Raw genomic sequence first — 24,461 nt, 5'->3', positions numbered from 1 at the left:
GTACAGGTCGCAGTGGTGGGTAGTATATGGGGCTTTGGTGACAAAACGGATGGCACTGTGATAGACTGCATCAAATTTGTTGAGTAGAGTGTTGGAGGCCATTTTGTAAATGACATTGCCGAAGTCAAGGATCAGTAGGATAGTCAGTTTAACGAGGGTATGTTTGGCAGCATAAGTGAAGGAGGCTTTGTTGCGAAATAGGAAGCCGATTCTAGATTTAATTTTGGATATTGCCCTATATGTTGCATAGCCTTTGGTCAAAAGTAGTGCACTATGTAGGGGATAGGGTGCCATTTGGGCATTGAGTTGCAGCCCCAAAGTGCTTGGCCATGCTTGGCTCTTGACCATGATCCGAGGTCACTTCCTGTTGTTGCAGGCCTACTCTCTGGTGGACCGGGAGGTCGGCTACTGTCAAGGAAGTGCTTTTATCGTCGGACTGCTTCTCATGCAGGTAATGTCAGTCTACCACACGCACACACACGCTGTCTACCCGATAGCCTCACTCACATAGAAAAACATGCTGTGTCATTGGTCACATGCAACTTGCCACTACACACATTGACAGACATGTTATATAGATCAGAGAACATTTTCTAAGAGAACTGTGTACTGAGAGTTGTGTTTTTCATGTGATTATCTTGTACTATGGTAGATATTTTGTATTGTGATGTGTGAAATGTGTATTATATGTATATGAGGAAGACATGTTTTGTTGATGGTTTCATAAAATTGCGAAGTCTAAGGGCTGGTTTCCCAGATACAGATTAAGCCTAGGAACGGACAAAAAAAACTGCATTGAAGGTATATTTTAGTCCAGCACTGGGCTTAAAATGTGTCTGTCCTCTAGCCTAGATGGTGTGAGGAAGTATTTTGTTGAAGGTTGATGAATCTGCATGATGATCACTTGTGTTGTTTGGTGTGTGGGTGTCCCTGTCACTAGATGCCAGAAGAGGAGGCGTTCTGTGTGTTTGTGAAGCTGATGCAAGACTACAGACTGAGAGAACTGTTCAAGCCTAGTATGGCTGAACTGGGTCTCTGCATGTATCAGTTTGAGTATATGATCCAGGTAAGACCTGGCATGGGTTCGGGACACGATTGAATGACAAACCTTTACAGAGCATTATTGATGCACTGTTAGATGATCCTTTAACTTTGATTCACTGAGACAATATCATGAATAACAACTTTATATTTAATAGTTTAGCAGGCACTCTTATCATAAATCAGTCAGTGTCATGATGGGTCATATCTATTTATGATTATATATTTTAATTGTATCTATCTCTGTCTCTCTCTTTCTCCCAACGTCCCCCCCTCTCCTTCAGGAACTTCTCCCAGACCTCCATATCCACTTCCAGGCCCAGAGTTTCCACACCTCTATGTATGCCTCTTCCTGGTTCCTCACCATTTTCCTCACCTCATTCCCTCTCCCTGTTGCCACCAGGATCTTTGATATCTTCATGTTAGAGGTGAGTCCAGTTAAAGGTGCATCCCCATCCCTCAACTGTAGACCAAAATAAGTGGCAGGGCTGCCATTTTGCTGATAAACAAATCCCAGATTGTAGCTTTAAATAATTATTTCTGATTTACTCATGTTTGACAATCTACTTCCAGTCTACCGAGTGAATACAGAATATAGTTTGTATTACAGCAAACACAATGGGCTGTGCGTAAATGCAAGCATTTGGTACCCTCTGGTGGCCTTGGCCAAAAGCACATAATCTTATGGACTAAAATTCAATTTCACCTCTAACTTAGTGCTTTTTTTGTCATAGGGTCTGAAAATAGTGTTCCGTGTGGTACTAGATAACGCAATGCTATGATAATGCAACGATAATGCTTTGATAATGTCATATTTGTCTCAGGGTCTGGAGATAGTGTTCCGCGTGGGGCTGGCCATCCTACAGATGAATCAGGCAGAACTCATACAGCTTGATATGGAGGGAATGTTACAGGTATGACTGAGCAGCCATAAACATTGAAATAACAACCCTGTCTGAGTTAATGCACACAATTATCAATTCAATATACTTTTTTCATCCCTGAGGGGCAGTTATTGCCAGCAGGCAATAATCTGGTCCCAGATCTGTTTGTTCTGTTGTGTCAATGACCGTAAGAGTTGGCTGGACCGCATAAACTGATCTGGGACCATGCTATGGCATACAAATTGAACGACAAACACACTCAAAGTTGCTTTATGTGAGCATGCATGTCTGGTCCTCACCCATTGTCTTCCCTGCTCTGCTGTAGTACTTTCAGAGGGTCATTCCCCACCAGCTGGAAAGTGGACCAGACAAGGTCATCCTGGCTGCTTATAATGTCAAGTACAACGCCAAGAAGATGAAGAAGTGAGTAGTACATTTCTGCTTGCTCTCTGGGGTCTAGGCCGGGTTACTGGAGATGGATGCTTGAAGCAAGTACAAGTGTTGTCGGTGCTCTGTATTGATGCTGTATGACTCCTGTTTTCAGGTTGGAAAAGGAATACACTACAATCAAAACTAAGGAGATGGAGGAGCAGGTGGAGATTAAGGTGAGTGGTGGCGCAGTAGGCTACGTTTTTAGTTTGGCAGTAGTACAGTGCGCTCCTATAGTCATCACATCAGTACAGCTCCATTTGATCACTATAAGCAGTTGATCACTATAACCGCACTCTCCCTAAGCCGAGTGCACTGTACTTAAAAACCCAGTTTGGAATAATTATTGTGTGTGTTGCATGTCTTTGTTTTGCAGAGGTTGCGCACAGAGAACCGACTGCTGAAACAGAGGATAGACACACTGGAGAAAGTGAGTGAAAAGGAGGAGGAGAAGTTGAACCGTGGCTCTCCTTGCCATCCTATGTCATGACACCAGTCATAATAAGAAGCCATATTATACCAGTAAACGCTTGTCATGGCTATTCACACAACAAACCATAACCCCCTACATTAAACCATCAAGCGCTTGTTCATGCATCTCTTGTTGGTCACTAAAGACACATGGCGGAGTCTTGTTGTTACTAACTGGGCTGTGAGTGTTGTCGGTGTGTATCTTATAGGATAAATGGATCCTAGTTGGCTTTGGAATGGAAGTCTTCCATTGATATGCATGTCTCAGTCTTGAGATCCACACTCAGGACCAGTTAAGCCAGACTCTAAAACAGTAGCTGGCTGTGGAGCTCCACAAGGCTACATTCTGGGGCTCTATGTAATTCCACCAGACACTAACTAACTAAAGCTGTAAAACGCTTGACGGACTCACTGTGAGAGTGATGGCTGTACACTCTTAAGATGATGCAGAGGAGCACTGCATGCCAGAGTACACGGCTGCCTTTGTTGTGCATGTTGTTGGGATCCGCCTTTGTGTTTGTCAGAGCACAAAGATACAGGCATTGCCAGGCCTGGCCAGAGTACCAGGGCACCATGCAGAGGCCTGAGTAGCTGTTCCAAATGACCAGGCTCTGTCTGGGACATAACCACTCACTCATATCACAGTAGCGCTTCAAACAACAGTCGACGGCTGCAACGTCATACCCAAAATATTAACTGGAATGACACAACAACTTCTAAAACTTAACCGTGTGGCGCGAACCTATAAAGCATGGCTTCATCTAAACAACTGTTATTTTGCTGTTTTATAGCTAACTTCTAATGATGCTTTTCCTCTTAGCCCCATTCAGCCTTAGTCTTCTGCTTTGCCTGTCTGAAACTCATCACCATGTTGTCTCTCTCACCACCACCTACTTCTCACTTTGTCACCACTTTATCCCCCACAACCTTGTCACGACAACTTATCACCACCACACCTGAAGACCATGTTCCTTTTCTACCTCCGAAACTGTCTAAATTACTAAGACACTATGGGGCGTATTCTAACCTCTCCCATTGCCAGCAGCATACCACCCTGCATACCACTGCTGGCTTGCTTCTGAAGCTAAGCAGGGTTGGTCCTGGTCAGTTCCTGGATGGGAGACCAGATGCTGCTGGAAGTGGTGTTGGAGGGCCAGTAGGAGGCACTCTTTCCTCTGGTCTAAAAAAATATCCCAATGCCCCAGGCCAGTGATTGGGGACACTGCCCTATGTGGGGTGCCGTCTTTCGGATGGGAAGTTAAACAGGTGTCCTGACTCTCTGAGGTCATTAAAGATCCCATGGCACTTATCGTAAGAGTAGGGGTGTTAACCCCGGTGTCCTGGCTAAATTCCCAATCTGGCCCTCAAACCATCACGGTCACCTAATAATCCCCAGTTTACAATTGGCTCATTCATCCCCCTCCTCTCCCCTGTAACTATTCCCCAGGTCGTTGCTGCAAATGAGAACGTGTTCTCAGTCAACTTACCTGGTAAAATAACAGATAAATAAATTCACATCAATGCATGGCTAACTGAAGTGGAATTTAAGATTTCTCGAATTGTTAATAAATAACGTATAGACTTAATCGGTTGGCAAAATGACGGAGGAAGGACAATGAACACTGAATTTCCCTTTTCAAAAACAAAATCAAGTGTTTTGTTTATATTTACGTTATAACTGTGTTAATTGGTCTCTCTCTTTGCTTTATCTCTCTTGTGGATATTTCTGTTTTGTAGGAAAGTGCTTCATTGGCAGATAGATTGATCCAGGTATAAACTTTATTTTCTCCTCCTTTACCCCCCCCCATCTCACATTGCAATTTTCACGACTTAGATTTCTCTATATCTCAATGTAGCTTTGCATGCTCATAATTTTACCTTTAAATGATGGCACAATAAATGTCTTTGCGATTACAGTATTTTCTTTTTTATCAATTAATATAAAATGAGGACATTGAAATCAGAAAAAATTTACTAATCACCCAGCATGCACCTCGAACCATGCCAAAACAAAATGCTTAGAGCTATCAATCAGTCAACCAATAAGACTGTCAAAATATTTGCAGAGAAAAAAAACAGCATGCGTTTCTAAACTCCAAATCCCACTTTTATATTATCTTTGATTTGCCCACCCCTTCCGTCCATCCCACCCCCGTGGTGCACCCTGCTCATCCTACCCCTCGGTTGGTTATGTCCTAAAGGGACAAGTGACACGTGCCCAGGAGGCAGAGGAGACCTACCTGGTCATGCGGGAGCTGGCCACAGTCAGGCAGCAGAGCGAAGAGGCCACAGCTCAGCTGGAGCTAGCACAGAGCACCATCAGGGATCTCCAGCAGAGACCCCTATTGGTAAGGAGAAACACAGTGCCAAAGTTGAAGGTCCTGTATGGCTCAGTTGGTACAGTGGTGATCAGGGGTGTCGTGCACCCCCAGAATCTGATGGGGCACAATGTGAGGATAAGCTTAATTCTATGTATAAAAAAATATATAATAACTGCATATTTAAACATGCCTCTTGAGCTGTTTGTATCCTCCTGACTGGTGTCTATTATTATTTTTTTTTTATAAAAAAAACACAGTTTTTACAAAAAATGCTTCTCTGCCTTAATCTGGGCAAAAGATTGAAAGGAATGTGAATCTTATTCAGTACATTTACTAATTGCTTGCTTTTCTAAAGTCTAGCAACCTTGCCATCAGGCATGCCATCTAAGTTAGACAAGCTAGCTAATATAACTTGATTGATGGTCTGAAATGTCTTCTTGGTAGCTACTTATGAGGTTGGGAGATTGGGAACCTATCTGGGCTAGCTAAAGACAACTTCTTACAGTTGATAGGTGGCTAGTAGTATTACAGAGAAACAGCAAAATATATATTTGTATTTAATTTTAAACAGGGCAGATCTGATGGGGCACGTGCACCTGTGCCGTCTCTGGTGGTGATGGAATGCAGGAGACGTAATGTACGTGAACGTATGTTCTCACTGTACTCTAAACTGCATTGGATTAAAGTGCCTTCGTAAATGGCAGTTATTACAGTGCCCTCAATGGGAAGGGTGATCACCAGGTCTGGCCAATCTGCAGTGAGTGATGGTAACAGTGGATATGGATTCTCCCTACCTCTCCACTGCAGAATGCACTCGCTCTCTCACTATACATAATGATCCTGTTTTCATGCATGCCTGGAAATTGGGACATGCTGTTTGACACAGTTCAGCCACTTTTTTCATCCATTAACATACTCCCAGGAAAGGATTCATGAATTTATAAGCATCTGATGTATGGGTGTGGAATGGATGGTACCCCGGCCAGCAGGACCCTCTCTTGGTGCTGTATATTCATTGGCAAAACAGACCCCTTTTAATATTGATGAGGGGAAACATGTTGAGATGATCATGTCTGCACTGATGTGAATGAAGCAGTGTTTTACATAATGTGCTGCTATATCCATTAACCATTTATAATGACTTGGAAGAGGGAGGCTTATTTGTCCTAGAGAGGAAATCAATGATGCAATTGAGAATATGTTTTTGAAAGTGAAGTGCCATACTTCTTGGTTTATTTTAGAGGAGTTGTGAGCAGTTGAACTAGGTAGCTAGCAACGTTTTTTTGTTTTACAATACTACAGTGTATTTGAGATATATAGATATTTTCAGTTGAAGTTGGAAGTTTACATACACCTTAGCCAAATACATTTAAACTCAGTTTTTCACAATTCCTCACATTTAATCCTAGTAAAAATTCCCTGTCTTAGGTCAGTTAGGATCACCACTTTATGTTAAGAATGTGAAATGTCAGAATAGTAGTGGAGAGAATTATTTATTTCAGCTTTAATTTCTTTCATCACATTCCAATTGGGTCAGCAGTTTACATACACTCAATTAGTATTTGGTAGCATTGCCTTTAAATTGTTTAACTTGGGTCAAACATTTCAGGTAGCCTTCCACAAGCTTCCCACAATAAGTTGGGTGAATTTTGGCCCATTCCTCCTGACAGAGCTGATGTAACTGAGTCAGGTTTGTAGGCCTCCTTGCTCGCACACGTTTTTTCAGTTCTGCCCACAAATTTTATACAGGCTTGAGGTCAGGGCTTTGTAATGGCCACTGCAAATACCTTGACTTTGTTGTCCTTAAGCCATTTTGCCACAACTGTGGAAGTATACTTGAGGTCATTGTCCATTTGGAAGACCCATTTGCGACCAAGCTTTAACTTCCTGACTTGTGTCTTGATGTTGCTTCAATATATCCTCATTATTTTCCTACCTCATGATGCCATCTATTTTGTGAAGTGCACCAGTCCCTCCTGCAGCAAAGCACCCCCACAATATGATGCTGCCACCCCCGTGCTTCACAATTGGTACAGTGTTCTTCGGCTTGCAAGCTTTCCCCTTTTTCCTCCAAACATAACGATGGTCATTATGGCCAAACAGTTCTATTTTTGTTTCATCAGACCAGAGGACATCAATCCAAAAAGTACGTTCTTTGTCCCCATGTGCAGTTGCAAACTGTAGTCTGGCCTTTTTTTATGGCGGTTTTGGAGCAGTGGCTTCTTCATTGCTGAGCGGCCTTTCAGGTTATTTCTATATAGGACTAGTTTTACTGAGGATATAGATAATTTTGTACCTCTTCCCTCCAGCGTCTTCACAAGGTCCTTTGCTGTTGCTCTGGGATTGATTTGTACTTCTCCCACCAAAGTACGTTAATCTCTAGGAGACAGAACACGTCTCCTTCCTGAGTGGTATGGCAGCTGTGTGGTCCCATGGTGTTTATACTTGCATACTATTGTTTGTACAGATGAATGTGGCACCTTCAGGTGTTTGGAAATTGCTCCCAAGGATGAATCGGACTTGTGGGGGTCTACACCTCCAATTAACTCAAATGATGTCAATTAGCCTATCAGAAGCTTTTAAAGCCATTGCATAATTTTCTGGAATTTTCCAAGCTGTTTAAAGGCACAGTCAACTTAGTGTATGTGAACTTCTGACCCACTGGAATTGTGATAGTGAATTGTAAGTGAAATAATCTGTCTGTAAACAATAGTTGGAAAAATGACTTGTCATGCACAAAGTAGATGTCCTAACCGACTTGCCAAAACTATAGTTTATTAACAAGAAATTTGTGGAGTGGTTGAAAAACAAGGTTTAATGACTCCAACCTAAGTGTATGTAAACTTCCGACTTCAACTGTATATACCTGAGTGAAAATGTGTAACATGTATATTGTTATACATTACATTTGTATTGTTTGGAGATTTGTCATTTGAATTAGCAGTTATTTCAAGATTCAACATAATATTCCTACTCGGAGACCAACCTTAAGGACACTGGGCCGGTTTCCCGGAGTCATATAAAGCTCTGACTCTAGATCTCTTCCTTACTCTCTTCTTGCTCTCTCTCCTTCCTCCTGCTTCCTCCCTGTGTAGAAGGGCATCCCGCGCTACACAGAGGAGTCCATCCTGCAGCTGGAGAGAGAGCTGGTTCAGGCCAGGCTAAAGGAGGCTGAGTCCCAGTGTGCCCTCAAGGAGATGCAAGACAAGATCCTGGACATAGAGAAGGTGTGTTACCTGGCTCAAACTGTCTATCATCAATTCACACACTGTCACGGTGCCTCCTAGTCCCACACCTCTGTCAGAGGCATTCTGCCTGGAATAGGCAAACGTTGTGGAATATTGCAGATGTAAATGTCATGACTAGACTGGACGTGATTCCTTTTCTACATGTAGAGACTAGCTTTTTTTAACGTAAACAATTATATCTGAAAATTCCACAATGTTGTGCCCTGCTGAACGCATCCCTGTTATTTTACTGTCCCGTGACATAAGCATCCTGAAGTTGTCTTCTCAGTCATTGTTTTGGATGCCTGTCCCCCAGAGGAACACATCTCTGCCAGATGACACCAACGTGGTGCGGTTGCAGGAGGAGCTGATAGCAGTGAAGCTGAGAGAGGCTGAGGCTGTGATGGGGCTGAAGGAGCTCAGACAACAGGTCAGAGACCTGGAGGAGCACTGGCAGGTGAGGATGAACATCTATTCTCCACACCATACACACACATGGAAGATTCAAACACATTAACAGATAACATTTTATTGGTCACATACACGTGTGTAGCAGATGTTACTGCGAGTGTAGCGAAATGCTTGTTCTTCTAGTTCCGAGTGCAGCAATATCTAACAAGTAATATCTAACAACTTCACAACATGTACCAAATACACACACATCTAAGTAAAGAAATGGAATTAAGAATATATAAATATATGGATGAGCAATAAAACATTCCTTCTGTAGGTCTATAGTGTATTGAAACTGATGAACTTAAAATCAAATTTGAAATGTGTTTTGACTTGACTAGCTCAGCTGTACCATGAGTACTCCTGCCCAAGACACAGCACTAAGAGACCCAGAGAGGATTAACATAAATATACCCGATGTAAATGTTAAATGTATTTTTGTCATCTTGCTCAATCTCCATGTGTGTATGAGTTGAGGACTGCTATTTTAGGTGTGTCGAGTCCGAACATCTTTGGTTGACTGTGTGCTTCCCCTACCTCTCCCCCTGCTCCTACAGCGTCACCTGGCGCGTACGGCGGGCCGCTGGAAGGACAACCCTAGGAAGAATGCTGTGTCTGAGCTGCAGGATGAGCTGATGAGTGTCAGGCTACGGGAGGCTGAGGCCCAGGCAGAGCTCAGAGAGACACGTCAGAGGATGATGGAGCTGGAGACACAGGTCAGTCAGTCAGACAGACACACACAGCTCAGCCTTTGGAGAAATATTAGTAGTGTACCAATTATGGCTGTCAAATAATTGAGTACATTTTTTAATTTGATCAAGTACTAATTATTCTTCAGGCATTCTAAATGAGTGTGACTATAGTAAAAAAAAGAACAAAGACATTTTAAACATGTCTAACAATGTTATGAAAGCACTGTAACCATCTGTCCTGTTCAGATAACTTTACACACATAGGCCTCCACACTCGCCATCTCGCTGGGCGAGTTAGTTTTGTATGGCCTGGTGCTCCGGGTGGGCGGAGTTTGCACATTTTTAGGCCATTCCATTTGTCCTTAAGCGAAATCTCCACCCACCCGCGGCACCAGGCAATACAAAACGAACTCGCCCACTTACTCCCGTTCTCTCACACATCCTCTGTCACACACACACACAATCATACACACCCCACCTTTAGAAATATCTCTGAGAAGCCTATTCCTTTTCAGTTCTTCCTGAACCATCCAAATTTGTGCATAGCCTAGTCTGTGGTCAAGTTATCAGGTTGATAGCTAGCTAGTTAGGTAACATGACTCGCTAGCTAAATAATGTTTATCAAAGTAGTTGAAAATGGCCTGCGACATGCTCATGAATCCGTGGCAGAAAGAAAAAAATATAGCTCCGGTAATATTGGGCATAACTTAGACAAGATTTTGGCAAGAAGCACAAGGTCTTCAGCAATGTAAAGGCACTAGCATTGAGCGTAACTGTGTTCCGTGTTGTGTTCTGCGCTTGAAAGGGTCCGTATGGCAATATATGCGCTTAAAAGGTTCCATTCTGTGAAATGGAGATGCGATTTAACGGTATAATTTTTTTTTGCTGTGTTTAACATGTCATGCAGCCCTAGTACCAGTGTATCTTTACATGCATGTGTGAGAGTAAACAAATGGCCATTTCTATTGCATTGTTCAACCACGAGGGGGCAGCAGAGGTACATATTCTTAACTGTCAGTAGCTCCCATAAAGATGTGTTGTATTCAGAGTTCAGTTACTACTATCTAATGTAGTTGTTGAACAATGCCATTTAGCAGATTCAAGCTATAGTACCTGCTTTAAATGGGTTGCCTCTTGTGATATTACAGTGGGGTTGTGAATAGAGACTATTCTAGAATAACAGAAATGTGTGATGAGTAAACTGACCCCTCCCAATATTTACCTACCATATCCTTCCCCTCCGGCAGAACCAGATCCATAGCAACCAACTGCGTCGGGCAGAGCAGGAGGGGCGGGGCTTTCAGGAGCGTGTGACTGTGCTGACGGCCCAGAATAAGGGCCTACACGTTCAGCTGCAGGAGATCAAACGCAAACAGGCAGAGATTGAGTGCAAGGTAAGAGATGTTGAGATGACTAGAGCCAAGAAAATATCTGAGCCGGCATAGTTTGGTTTGTGTCGGCATGATAGTGTGAAATGGATAAGAGCGTATCGGCCCCACAATCAGTCAAACTGGAAATATTTCTCAATCACTGGTTTGAGTTGTCAAAAATCATCCTTAATCTGATCCGTTGCTTCTTGTTAAAATCAGATCTTCAGAGTCCAGGTTCTGAAGGGGGAAGCAGTTTTGCCTGACATCTTCAGATAACATCTCTGTACTGCTGATGTTAAACGTGTGTGTGTGTGTGTGTGTGTGTGTGTGTGAAACCTCTGTGCAGCTCAGCAACACCCCTTGTCTCTCTGGGATTACTGCAGGAATCATACTGAACAACTGTTTCAGAAGGTTCAAAGTTTGTGTTAAGAGTAGCACTCAGATAGATGCAAGTTGTTGTGACCCTGGGGCTTAGTGTGTAATGGCTGTCAACATGTCTTTGGTAACACTCTAGAAACATTACTTCAGTTGAGTGACACTGGCCTGACAGTGTTTGTTCATTTGTTTGTTTCAGAACAAGGAGGAGGTGATGGCGGTGAGGCTGAGAGAGGCTGACAACATCGCTGCCATGGCCGAGCTGCAGCAACAGATCTCTGAACTGGAGATACAGGTACAGTACTTAACCCCCGGCCTCCCTTCCTCACTGTCACACTAGCTTGGTGCAGAACATTTAGCCTAGTCATGGACTAAAAAGTACTTTTAATCTATATTGACTGTACTTCATAGTCCATGACTCGGCTTAATTTGTGTCCAGCCCATAGACTTCTCCTCACCATAACCCACAGTTCAACACTCCATACCCACTCCAACATATGAGAACACAGGCTAACTCTGAGTGCATCAACTCTTGACAGATTCCCCAAGAAGGTTTTACAGTTTAGAGCCTGTATCTATTTGTGTTCTTCGTTGATGTGAGGAAGAAGGTGGGGTATTTTTAAAGTGACAGTTTACTGCAGAGGTGAAAAGGTGAACCATGATCATCTCTCGGATGGACAGTGTGACATCATATAGTCTAGCATATCATACCAACCATGCTCATGCTTGATTTGGTACTCTCAGTTAAACCAGAACTAAAAGCTTGTGTTATTTGGTCAGATATTTTCAACTGTGTTTATCATCCATCGAAGCCAAGCAGTTTAAGCACCGCCTTCGCCCAATGCTGATATGTCCAAATAACCTGTGACAAACCTAAGACCCAGAAGGATGTATTTGGAGATTGAGATCAACCTTTCTCTGAAATAACTGAACATCGTGGAAAGGTAGTGTTTTGTACCGTCAGAAGAAAAGATTTGTGTTAGTGTTTAATGTATTAGCAGCAGCTAAACAGATTGTCTGCCAGTAGAAAATAACCTATGCACTTCCTGTGCTAATGATTTGTCAGATTATTGAAACCTCTGTGTGCGTCTCTTCATATCATGCTGCGGTTCTTTATCTAGTGTGGTGTTGGGGTTGTATGTGTGTGAAACTATACACGATACAACACTCTAATTCATTTTCTGTCATGAGAATAATCAGGGGAGACTGACAGATTGCTTCAGTTCTTTCCATCAGCTCTGAGTCTGAAGAAATGTTCATGCAGAAGCTTTGATGTCTCCATCGAGTCAACGTGTTGGTGTTTCAGAAACGTTCCCTTCACAAGTTAACTAAGTGTCAGACTGTCTGCTTTCTTCACACCATTGGCCCACACACATACACCCTCTAATATACCCTTTATACCCACAGTTAGCTTATACCACAGAGTTAATGCATCCAAAAATGGTGTATAAGAAATAGACAGCCTTATATGCATTGTTAAGCATCTTAAATGTGATATTTTCAAGAACTCACCATTTGAATCAGTGTCAATAGACTTTTTCAAACCAACATCACTTCCATGCACACACAGTATAGTCAGGTTTTGTTACTAGGCGCTTCAACAACAACAGTGCATCAACACCAGCGTTCACTACTACCAAGTACCGCCCCCCTCTCACACTGATGATAATCTCAATCTTCACTAAACTGAGTTACTTTTTAATCTAGCCTTCTCTGAATATGCTGTGCATAGGATGCTAATAGTCTCTGCCAGACAGACAAAACAGGTATTTTCCCTATGTATAACCACTGTGTGTGGTGCCAGTGACAAACTCTTGGTCTGTGGTTTGGGTACCTGGTTGCAGCTCTTAAGGTTGTGGGTAGATGGCCTGTGTTACCTTAGCTCTGTCTCTCTGGTTGTAGACCCAAGAAAGCAATGACTGATAACTTGATGTCCACTGCATTTAACACCTCGAATAAAGACCCATAAAAGGTGTCTGATGGCACGCTATAACATGACAGAGGTTGGCTCTTTGTGATCCGCGCCACAGTATAAGTGACTTTATTTCCAAATAGTGAAGAAAGTGGGTACTGTCTCGCTCAACCTTAAACTTAGTCTTTGTTGGAGGGTGGTTCGCACACAAATAGACAGAAATTTACAGCTTCAGAAATGCATTTTTGTTTTTTTCTCCAAATAGGAATGTATTATGTGTAGCTTTAGTTAATTTATCAAATGAGTGTCGCCCACTTCTGCCCACTGTACCTTGCAGTGTTTCCCTTACCATTGTAGTACTCTTAGCTTGAAAAAGCCCCTGTGACGGCCTGCCTACCTGATCTTCCTCTAACTAAAACATCAAGTATGGCCCACCTGCACTACCGCCCACTATTGGAAAGTATTCACAACACACCAGTGATGTCTATATTTATATCTTGAGTTAAAGAATTTCACAATTATAGGGTCGCAAAGAACCTCCAGTACTAAACTACCGTAATATATATCTTTATATAGAGCTCAGTCGATAAAACTGAACGTATAGTCAAATGGACATCAGGGTTTTTACATCCATCGTTTTTGCAGTATGAAAGTAGCTGAATGTATGTGTGACCCATGATAATACCACAGCTCGGCTATCTTCTTGTCAAGACAAGAAACCACTTCCTACTGTGAGGCGAAGACAAACTGACAACTAGAACCAGAGGTGACATGTTGGAGGCCTATCTATGATTTTGTCATTCTGCATGCATGATATGCTCCCCAGATTTAGATTTATATTTAGCAGGGGGCTTTAGAATGTGCTGTTGCAAATTCAGTGGTTATTAGAGGTTCCTCAGTGTTTTTGGACTCTGAGGTGTCTGCAGTTGTACATGGTTGTTTGCTTTTACAAAGAAATGAAGTGCCATCCCATTTGTCAAAAAGTAATGTTTCCTGTCTTGTGTTTTCTATAGGTGTTTGTTTTTAACACTAATATAAATAGTGTAACTATTGTTATTGGGGTAGCTTTTGTTTTTTGGGTCAGACATGATATGTCACGAGATTGCACAGAATCAATCTAACGCTACTCTGCCTTAGCCATATATATACCAAGATTGATTGTAGAGAGAGAAAAAGCATGAAACTGGACATGAGATCTGGCCATCTTAACCATGTTGAAATGCCCATCTGTCAGAGGGACCAAGCCACCATGTCACTAGCCAAAAGCCGTACAACAACAACCTCTGGGAAGGCAGGTTGGCGTTTTTTGGGATGAGTCTTGCCCTGGAGGCAGAACTGAGCGATTTCCTCTAAATGGGCCAGCTGCAAAGTCAAAGTTGGCTATATTGTAAAAATTTATGAAAACAAAAATTGGCTTTTTGGTCTTCATTTAAGGCTATGATTAGGCATTAGGGTTAGCAGTGTGGTTAGGTTTTAAATCAGATTTTATGGCTTTGTGACACTGCCAGCTAGTGACCACTCGGCAGAGCAACATTCATTATGAAAAACGCTAACCTGCTGTGAGCGTAGAACTAGGGGGGAGCAGGCAGGCGAGGGAAGCCATGGCTGTATCCCAAATGGCACCCTATTCCCTATATAGAGCACTAATTTTGACCAGAGCCCAATGGCTGCCCAAAGGCTCTAATCGGTAGTACAGTATATAGGGAATAGGGTACCATTTGGGATGCACAACATGACTTAAAGACATTTGACGTGTCTGGCCACAGCCCCTAACCCCCTGGCACCTGGGGATCCACACAGCTGAGTACGAGGAAGTCTTGCTAACTGCCTCTCCCTTATCACTAGCTCTGTCAGGAGGGAGGGAACCTCAAGAAAAACAGATTCCAGGAAGAATAGCTGTTTTGTAGATCTCACATTGTCAGCTTGTCAGCAGCTTCTCAGGGGCCTAATCCTACACCCTCAACCCTTACCTGACCACAGGAACTGAGAGTGTTGTATATATTTTGAGGTGTTGGGTCAGACCGAGATGGTTAACTCACCTCACTACCTCACCCACCCCACCCCTGCTTTTAACTTCTTCCACTTTTTACCCTCTCCTGTTCCTGCGTTGCTGGTTGTGGTTAGCCTGAACCCTTCAGCCTGTGTCGGTGCCCCTTACTGTCTCTCTACTTATATATTCTCCCAGGCTTTAGACAGGATTGATTTGAGGTGTGTATGGGGTATGTGTGTTTGTCTCCTGTGGCTGCAGCTGTCTGCACTGAGGAAGGTAAACAGCACACGTGTCATGTTTGACAGTTAAACATACAGTAGCTACTAGCCTCATCCCCAGGGCCCAGAGAGGATAACAACACAAATGACTATAGCTACCTTGTTAGCTTAGCTAGGTTTCCCACTTCATCTATGGCTTAGTCAACAGCCACTCTCTCTCTACATACTGTATATTTTATGATACTTCTGTGATGCAAGTTTTCCAGTGATGTGTAGCTATAATGTCTCTCGTCTGGTGGTAGTAATCGCCCTCATTCCCTCCTACATTTTTCTACTTAATGTTACAACAGTGCAACCCAACCTGGTCTTGTCAAGTTGCCCTTATAGCAATTCAAGGTTTCCAACTTTTAAAGCATCTGCAGTAACACAAACTTCTTATCTCCTCCCCAGTGTTATGAGTAGCTGAACAATGATAAGTTATGTTTTAAGATGTGTGATTTTCTGTTTGTTTCTACAGAAAGAAGAAGGGAAGGTCCAGGGCCAGCTGAACAACACAGACTCCAGTCAGTACATCAGAGACCTGAAGGACCAGATAGCTGAACTCAAACATGAGGTGAGTAGTTACAACAGGGGAATACTGAACCGGGAGAATAACAAACAAGTTTGTATCTGTTGTTTTCAGAGATGATTTTGTTAATTGTATTTTTCATGTTTTGCTCAGATTTGTCTATTTTGAAGCCAACTGTAGGTTAGAAGTGTAAACTACGCCCAAAAGCTTCCTGCGCTGAGGGTGTTGATTTACCACTACACACCCCTCTCCTCTCATCTTCTAAAAGATAACCCTAAAACCAACTACTCAACATACTGAGAGTGCCCAGATTGAATAGAAAAGAGTCTCATAATCTGCTTTTGCTCCTCTGTGTACACCACAGCTAGCTATTATTATCTGAATTGCTAGATCAAGGATTTAAAGGTTATGAATTTCATCACAGAAATCTACAGGATCAGCAAAAGATCGTCAGATTTGACGGTTTGACTTTGACACTATCACTTCAGCAGAGTGGGCCATCTTTGATCAGATTAGTGTCTTTCAAATAATACAAAGACCTGATCAGACGTGAATGAAGGGATCCCTAGTAGGATTATATTGGCAGGCCCTGATGCACCCTTTTATTCTGTGTGTTGTGCATGTGCGTGCAATGTATTGTAATATGACATATGGCACATGACTCCAAGAGGCAAAAGAGGCGAGAGAGAAGCAAATATTTAATAAGGCCCGATGGGGTGTGGTGTATGGCCAATATACCATGGCTAAGGACTGTTCTTACGTACGCTGCAATACCACAAGTTCCAGAGGTGTCTTACTGCTATTATAAACTGGTTACCAACATAATTGGAGCAGTAAAAATAAATGTTTTGTCATACCCATGGTATACGGTCTGATATACCACAGCTGTCAGCCAATCAACATTGAGGGCTCGACCACCCAGTTGATATATATTTATATATATATTTATATATATGTGAGAAGAGTGGTAGAAAACCCCCAGAAGAAAAAAGCCATTTGTTTTCTTCCAGCAAATCAATCCTTTACAAGGGAGGATATAGTCAGATTTGTACCACCTCCTAAAAAAAGAGGAGAAAAAAGGCTGGTGTCTTGTGTTTAAACTGAGCTGAGCATTAAATCATGCAGCGTGTCGTTCTGGATCTCCTATCCAGACAGTGCAGGCAAACAGTCAAGGCAGTTAGTCAGGCAGTCAGAGCCAGTCGGTCAGAACAGAATCCCTCCGCCTCCTCTCTTCTTGGCTGGACTCAGATATGCATCCCAAATGGCACCCTATTCCCGTAATCCTTTGACGGATACAATCACGCATTTGTGATCATTGTTGAGTGATCCCTGCAGCATACGATCTCAAATATGTGATTGGAACAGTACGTATGAGGCAACAAACGCGTCTAAACAGCATTGTCTGAACAGCATCTAAATATTTTTTTGTGCTGATGGAAAATAAAGCTATTAAACTTTATTCCTCAATTTGACCTTTTATTGTATAAGATACATGCAAACTTCATCATCCAAGCATCACACGGAACACTCATTCCGTAAACCAGTCTAAATAACAGGTTGCGCTGTCAAAAAAACTAAACAGAAGTTAGCGACCTAACAGCTAGACTAGTTTACAATGTACCACGTCTCTGGTGAGCACAAGAGAATAATGTAATGTTGTTTAGAAAAGAAATGCGTGTCAGCTAAGCTTACAGCAGCTAAATTCTTTGATGGCAGCCATGTTTGTTTGTTTGTTTGGCGAAAATTCCCTAATCCCAGAATGCCATTCACTACAAGACGCAAATAAACAAAGTCAAAGATGGCTGCGCTCATTGCCTGAAAAAATGTTAACTTAGTTTAGCCACTTTTCAGCATATTACAAATCGTCGATGTACTTGTTAGTGTATACAAGAACCGGAGCATATGACTTGGCAAGTCGTTTACTGTTTTTGACAAAGAAAATTCAAATGTTTTCACCTCACAGATCATCACACCAAATACAAGCCTACTGCCTAGCCTAACCGTAGTGCGAAAGCTAAACAGGGATGAAACTATTTTAGGGGGGTTTGTGTGTGTGGGGGGTGGGGGTGGGGGGTTCATTTTAGGGGGGCGACAAGCTCCGACTGGGAAAAATCGTTTTGAACAGTCATCCAACTCGGGATTCCAACTCTGGAACTCTTTCTAGAGCTCCGACCTGAAGATCATTTGCCGTCATGATTTTACCTACTCTTTTTCCAAGTTCACAGTTGTCTTAAACTACAGAAGTCAGTCGCGTGAACTATCCCTTGTTTTAACATCTTTGGTCTGACAGACAGAATGCGTTGTATGTTTTTTATTTATTTATTTTATTTCACCTTTATTTAACCAGGTAGGCAAGTTGAGAACAAGTTCTCATTTACAATTGCGACCTGGCCAAGATAAAGCAAAGCAGTTCGACAGATACAACGACACAGAGTTACACATGGAGTAAAACAAACATACAGTCAATAATACAGTATAAACAAGTCTATATACAATGTGAGCAAATGAGGTGAGAAGGGAGGTAAAGGCAAAAAAGGCCATGGTGGCAAGGTAAATACAAAATAGCAAGTAAAACACTGGAATGGTAGTTTTGCAATGGAAGAATGTGCAAAGTAGAAATAAAAATAATGGGGTGCAAAGGAGCAAAATAAATAAATTAATTAATTAAATACAGTTGGGAAAGAGGTAGTTGTTAGGGCTAAATTATAGGTGGGCTATGTACAGGTGCAGTAATCGGTGAGCTGCTCTGACAGTTGGTGCTTAAAGCTAGTGAGGGAGATAAGTTTTTCCAGTTTCAGAGATTTTTGTAGTTCGTTCCAGTCATTGGCAGCAGAGAACTGGAAAGAGAGGCGGCCAAAGAAAGAATTGGTTTTGGGGGTGACTAGAGAGATATACCTAGCAGGGTCTTGTAGATGACATGGAGCCAGTGGGTTTGGCGACGAGTATGAAGCGAGGGCCAGCCAACGAGAGCGTACAGGTCGCAATGGTGGGTAGTATATGGGGCTTTGGTGACAAAACGGATTGCACTGTGATAGACTGCATCCAATTTGTTGAGTAGGGTATTGGAGGCTATTTTGTAAATGACATCGCCAAAGTCGAGGATTGGTAGGATGGTCAGTTTTACAAGGGTATGTTTGGCAGCATGAGTGAAGGATGCTTTGTTGCGAAATAGGAAGCCAATTCTAGATTTAACTTTGGATTGGAGATGTTTGATATGGGTCTGGAAGGAGAGTTTACAGTCTAACCAGACACCTAAGTATTTGTAGTTGTCCACGTATTCTAAGTCAGAGCCGTCCAGAGTAGTGATGTTGGACAGGCGGGTAGGTGCAGGTAGCGATCGGTTGAAGAGCATGCATTTAGTTTTACTTGTATTTTAAGAGCAATTGGAGGCCACGGAAGGAGAGTTGTATGGCATTGAAGCTTGCCTGGAGGGTTGTTAACACAGTGTCCAAAGAAGGGCCAGAAGTATACAGAATGGTGTCGTCTGTGTAGAGGTGGATCAGAGACTCACCAGCAGCAAGAGCGACCTCATTGATGTATACAGAGAAGAGAGTCGGTCCAAGAATTGAACCCTGTGGCACCCCCATAGAGACTGCCAGAGGTCTGGACAACAGACCCTCCGATTTGACACACTGAACTCTATCAGAGAAGTAGTTGGTGAACCAGGCGAGGCAATCATTTGAGAAACCAAGGCTGTTGAGTCTGCCGATGAGGATGTGGTGATTGACAGAGTCGAAAGCCTTGGCCAGATCAATGAATACGGCTGCACAGTAATGTTTCTTATCGATGGCGGTTAAGATATCGTTTAGGACCTTGAGCGTGGCTGAGGTGCACCCATGACCAGCTCTGAAACCAGATTGCATAGCAGAGAAGGTATGGTGAGATTTGAAATGGTCGGTAATCTGTTTGTTGACTTGGCTTTCGAAGACCTTAGAAAGGCATGGTAGGATAGATATAGGTCTGTAGCAGTTTGGGTCAAGAGTGTCCCCCCCTTTGAAGAGGGGGATGACCGCAGCTGAAAGAGAGGTTGAACAGGCTAGTAATAGGGGTGGCAACAATTCCGGCAGATAATTTTAGAAAGAAAGGGTCCAGATTGTCTAGCCCGGCTGATTTGTAGGGGTCCAGATTTTGCAGCTCTTTCAGAACATCAGCTGAATGGATTTGGGAGAAGGAGAAATGGGGAAGGCTTGGGCGAGTTGCTGTTGGGGGTGCAGTGCTGTTGACAGGGGTAGGAGTAGCCAGGTGGAAAGCATGGCCAGCAGTAGAAAACTGCTTATTGAAATGTTCAATTATGGTGGATTTATCAGTGGTGACAGTGTTTCCTATCTTCAGTGCAGTGGGCAGCTGGGAGGAGGTGTTCTTATTCTCCATGGACTTTACAGTGTCCCAGAACTTTTTTGAGTTAGTGTTGCAAGAAGCAAATTTCTGCTTGAAAAAGCTAGCCTTGGCTTTTCTAACTGCCTGTGTATAATGGTTTCTAGCTTCCCTGAACAGCTGCATATCACGGGGGCTGTTCGATGCTAATGCAGAACGCCATAGGATGTTTTTGTGTTGGTTAAGGGCAGTCAGGTCTGGGGAGAACCAAGGGCGATATCTGTTCCTGGTTCTAAATTTCTTGAATGGGGCATGTTTATTTAAGATGGTTAGGAAGGCATTTTAAAAAAAAGGCCTGCTCGCTGAAGTGTTTCAGGGAGCGTTTTACAGTGATGAGAGGAGGTCGTTTGACCGCTGACCCATTACGGATGCAGGCAATGAGGCAGTGATCGCTGAGATCTTGGTTGAAGACAGCAGAGGTGTATTTAGAGGGGAAGTTGGTTAGGATGATATCTATGAGGGTGCCTGTGTTTAAGGCTTTGGGGAGGTACCTGGTAGGTTCATTGATCATTTGTGTGAGATTGAGGGCATCAAGTTTAGATTGTAGGATGGCTGGGGTGTTAAGCATGTTCCAGTTTAGGTCGCCTAGCAGCACGAGCTCTGAAGATAGATGGGGGGCAATCAGTTCACATATGGTGTCCAGAGCACAGCTGGGGGCAGAGGGTGGTCTATAGCAGGCAGCAACGGTGAGAGACTTGTTTTTAGAGAGGTGGATTTTTAAAAGTAGAAGTTCAAATTGTTTGGGTACAGACCTGGATAGTAGGACAGAACTCTGCAGGCTGTCTTTGCAGTAGATTGCAACACCGCCCCCTTTGGCAGTTCTATCTTGTCTGAAAATGTTGTAGTTTGGAATTAAAATGTCTGAATTTTTGGTGGTCTTCCTAAGCCAGGATTCAGACACAGCTAGAACATCTGGGTTGGCAGTGTGCTAAAGCAGTGAATAGAACAAACTTAGGGAGGAGGCTTCTAATGTTAACATGCATGAAACCAAGGCTATTACGGTTACAGAAGTCGTCAAAAGAGAGCGCCTGGGGAATAGGAGTGGAGCTAGGCACTGCAGGGCCTGGATTCACCTCTACATCGCCAGAGGAACATAGGAGGAGTAGAATAAGGGTGCGGCTAAAAGCAATAAGAATTGGTCGTCTAGAACGTCTGGAACAGAGAGTAAAGGGAGATTTCTGGGGGCGATAAAATAGCATCAAGGTATAATGTACAGACAAAGGTAAGGTAGGATGTGAATACAGTGGAGGTAAACCTAGGTATTGAGTGATGAAGAGAGAGATATTGTCTCTAGAAACATCATTGAAACCAGGAGATGTCATTGCATGTGTGGGTGGTGGAACTAATAGGTTGGATAAGGTATAGTGAGCAGGACTAGAGGCTCTACAGTGAAATAAGCCAATAAACACTAACCAGAACAGCAATGGACAAGACATATTGACATTAAGGAGAGGCATGCTTAGTCGAGTGATCAAAAGGGTCCAGTGAGTGGAGAGGTTGGTTGAGGGTCACGGCGATTTAGACAGCTAGCCAGGCCATCGGTAGCAAGCTAGCATAGGATGGAGTCTGTTTTTAGCCACCTCTTGCGTTCGGTCAGTAGATTAGTGGGGTTCCGTGTGGTAGAGGGGATTAATCCAAATCACACAACAACAACAAAAATAAGAACAATAGATATAGTTATAGAGGCCCGAGAAGAAAACATAATAATAATAATAATAAAAATAAATAAATAAATTGTCCGATTGTCTATTCAGATAGCAGCCGGTAAGACAGCTAACGGTTAGCGGGCCGCAGATGGGCGTTCAGGTAACGTCGCGACGGGGGAGCCAGCCGGATCTCCTTCAGGTAGATAACGTCGGCAGTCCAGTTGTGAAGGCCCGGTGGGGCTCCGCGTAGGCAGTAAAACGGGTCCGGATCGACGAAAGCCGACTGTCACACGGATAGCAGCTAGCTAGCTGTGAGATCCGGGTATGAATGTCCAGAGCGCAGTTGAAATCCAGGGACATGGAGAGAAAAATTGGTCCGGTATGTTCCGTTCCGAGCCGCGCTGCGCCGTACAAAACTGGCGATAGATTTTCGAGCTAAAGGATAGCTGATGACCACAAACCGTGGTTAGCTGAATACTAACGATTTGCCAGTAAAGAAGCTAACTAGCTTCTGATTAGCTTCTGGATTAGCTTCTGGGCTAGCTCCTGGCTAGTTTCTGGCTAGCTTCTTGGAGTTTCTGGCTAGCTTCTTGGAGGATTACAGATCTGAGGTAAATAATACTTTTTTATAAATATAAATTGGTGAGGCTGGTTGCAGGAGAGTGTTTAGAAGATGAGTTGATGGAAAATAAAAATAAAGTGTATGTGAAAAAAGTTGTGTGTGTATATATATATATATATACATACAGGACACGACAAGACGAGGACAAAAGACGTCTGAACTGCTATGCGATCTTGGAGTGAAAAAAGTTTACATATATGTTGTCAACATACATATATGTTGTCAACAAACTTGGCGCCACACATAGCCGGCAAATAACTTAGCATTTTTTCATCATAATCAGTACAGCATTCAAAGAAGTATTTTACCCACATATGTGTCCATTACAATCTATGCAAGAAGTACTTGAATAAAACAGCAAATACATTATGACCCGTACATTCATATGGTGTGCTACAGCAGAAACGACAACACGATATACAGAAAATAAGCCACTTACTTTGATAGGAACGCACACATGTCCAATTTATAAGGAAAACAACCATGAAGGCAAGGCGGGTGCCAGCCAGAAAATGTGCTGGGGGAAAATGTTTGCAAGGCCTGTTCTGAGTAGAGATGCGCAATGTCTTCATACTTGATCTGGGGAAACACTGGGGAAGTGCTTGGGCCCTCTTTGACGAGAGATGTTTGTCCGCTCAATAAAGCCTCCATCATAAATTGTCCACAATATTGAAATTGAAATGGGCTACTTATGTGAATTAACGAGGAGGCGGAACACACCTAAATTCAAACTGTTGTTAGAAAATAAAACTTGTTAGAAAATATTTTGAAAGTGACAAGTTGAAACAGCCTATAGATAATTAGCAGTCAGCGTGCCTTGGTTTGAGGGCAGCGCGGGTAACTGTCCTGTTGCTTAACAATCACATTTTGGAACTGTGAAAGCATTCTGACATCACGTGCATGAAAAAAACTCATGCAGGGGCGACGGTTAGAGATATTTGGAACTCACACGTGAAAAGGTTAATAGTGCACTAAATTTGACCAGGGTCTGGTCAAACGTAGTGCACAATTAAGTGAATAGGGTGCCATTTGGTCAGTGGTGTTGGAAACTAATGGGCGGCAGTGAAACTATGAAACATGCTGATTGAAGCGTTGGGGGTGTAAGGTTCTAAATGGCCTCATAGCCAGGATCTGGGTGTACAAACTCCCCTGCCGGACCTTCACGACCTGAGAGATCTAATCCTGGAGATACTGCAGTTAGCTGGAAATACTGACTAGACAACTGACTCTTTTTTTTTCTTTTTTTTTTTTTGCACACAAAATAATACTTTTGATTATAAGAATCAAAAGACAAAGTATCAGGAGAGGTGAATGTGCTAGTTGATTCCATTTTTTCCAATGCATAATTATTAGGCCTAATTTATGCATTTCTTGGGGATGGTAGAAGAGCAGTAGTGAGACCAATAGATCAGAGTAGATGGACTTGGACCAAGAAGAAAAAGTGTCGCCTCAGTTCTTTTCAATCACACATTCTCATAAGAGTAAGGTTTCCAGTCAGCCACAGAGTTGAGCTAAACCAAAGTTGACTAATCTTTCTCAGGATCAAAAATAAGTCACGAACGGCTCTTGGTTTTTAGCCTGGAAGTGTCTTTGCACACTTGCATCTGTCAAGTTAACACGGTAGTTTCAAATCACTGATCTCCGTTGTACATTTGTTCTTTTTTACATTTAACAGATGAAGCACTAATATTTGAGAAAAGTGACAAGTACCGGTACAATAACTAGATTTCTAAGTGTGTCTCTCTCCCTACATGTCTGTCTTTGCGAGGCAGGCTGACCCAGGTGAGTTCTAGGCAGGGCAGGTGTGGCCCAGACCAAGCTTTTGACCTGACCTCTACCCGTCTTCCACTGGTTTTGCAGCCTATACC

At 42.9% G+C, this 24,461-nt stretch overlaps 1 protein-coding gene across 6 annotated transcripts in view; it reads left to right on the top strand.

Annotated features, from left to right (window-relative positions):
* The window catches only part of evi5b (ecotropic viral integration site 5b), a 65,532-nt gene that overhangs the window by 36,863 nt on the left and 4,208 nt on the right, over positions 1 to 24,461 (top strand). For 3 of the 6 annotated variants that reach the window (XM_021604431.3, XM_090236064.1, XM_036978448.2), the window contains 15 exons: positions 377 to 451; positions 941 to 1,066; positions 1,326 to 1,469; positions 1,866 to 1,955; positions 2,251 to 2,348; positions 2,470 to 2,530; positions 2,731 to 2,784; positions 4,563 to 4,595; positions 5,027 to 5,173; positions 8,242 to 8,373; positions 8,690 to 8,830; positions 9,384 to 9,542; positions 10,766 to 10,912; positions 11,463 to 11,558; positions 15,901 to 15,996. In XM_021604431.3, the coding sequence (XP_021460106.3) occupies positions 377 to 451; positions 941 to 1,066; positions 1,326 to 1,469; positions 1,866 to 1,955; positions 2,251 to 2,348; positions 2,470 to 2,530; positions 2,731 to 2,784; positions 4,563 to 4,595; positions 5,027 to 5,173; positions 8,242 to 8,373; positions 8,690 to 8,830; positions 9,384 to 9,542; positions 10,766 to 10,912; positions 11,463 to 11,558; positions 15,901 to 15,996 (1,599 nt within the window). The remainder of the gene's footprint in view (positions 1 to 376; positions 452 to 940; positions 1,067 to 1,325; positions 1,470 to 1,865; positions 1,956 to 2,250; positions 2,349 to 2,469; positions 2,531 to 2,730; positions 2,785 to 4,562; positions 4,596 to 5,026; positions 5,174 to 8,241; positions 8,374 to 8,689; positions 8,831 to 9,383; positions 9,543 to 10,765; positions 10,913 to 11,462; positions 11,559 to 15,900; positions 15,997 to 24,461) is intronic. The other 3 variants (XM_036978449.2, XM_090236065.1, XM_090236066.1) reach the window with 1 other exon arrangement.

This window comes from Oncorhynchus mykiss, chromosome 5 (assembly GCF_057628025.1).
Source record: "Oncorhynchus mykiss isolate SJ-2025 chromosome 5, ASM5762802v1, whole genome shotgun sequence".
NCBI lineage: Eukaryota > Metazoa > Chordata > Actinopteri > Salmoniformes > Salmonidae > Oncorhynchus > Oncorhynchus mykiss.
Note: the sequence above shows the minus strand (reverse complement) of the source record. Positions and strands in the feature narration are given on the sequence as shown.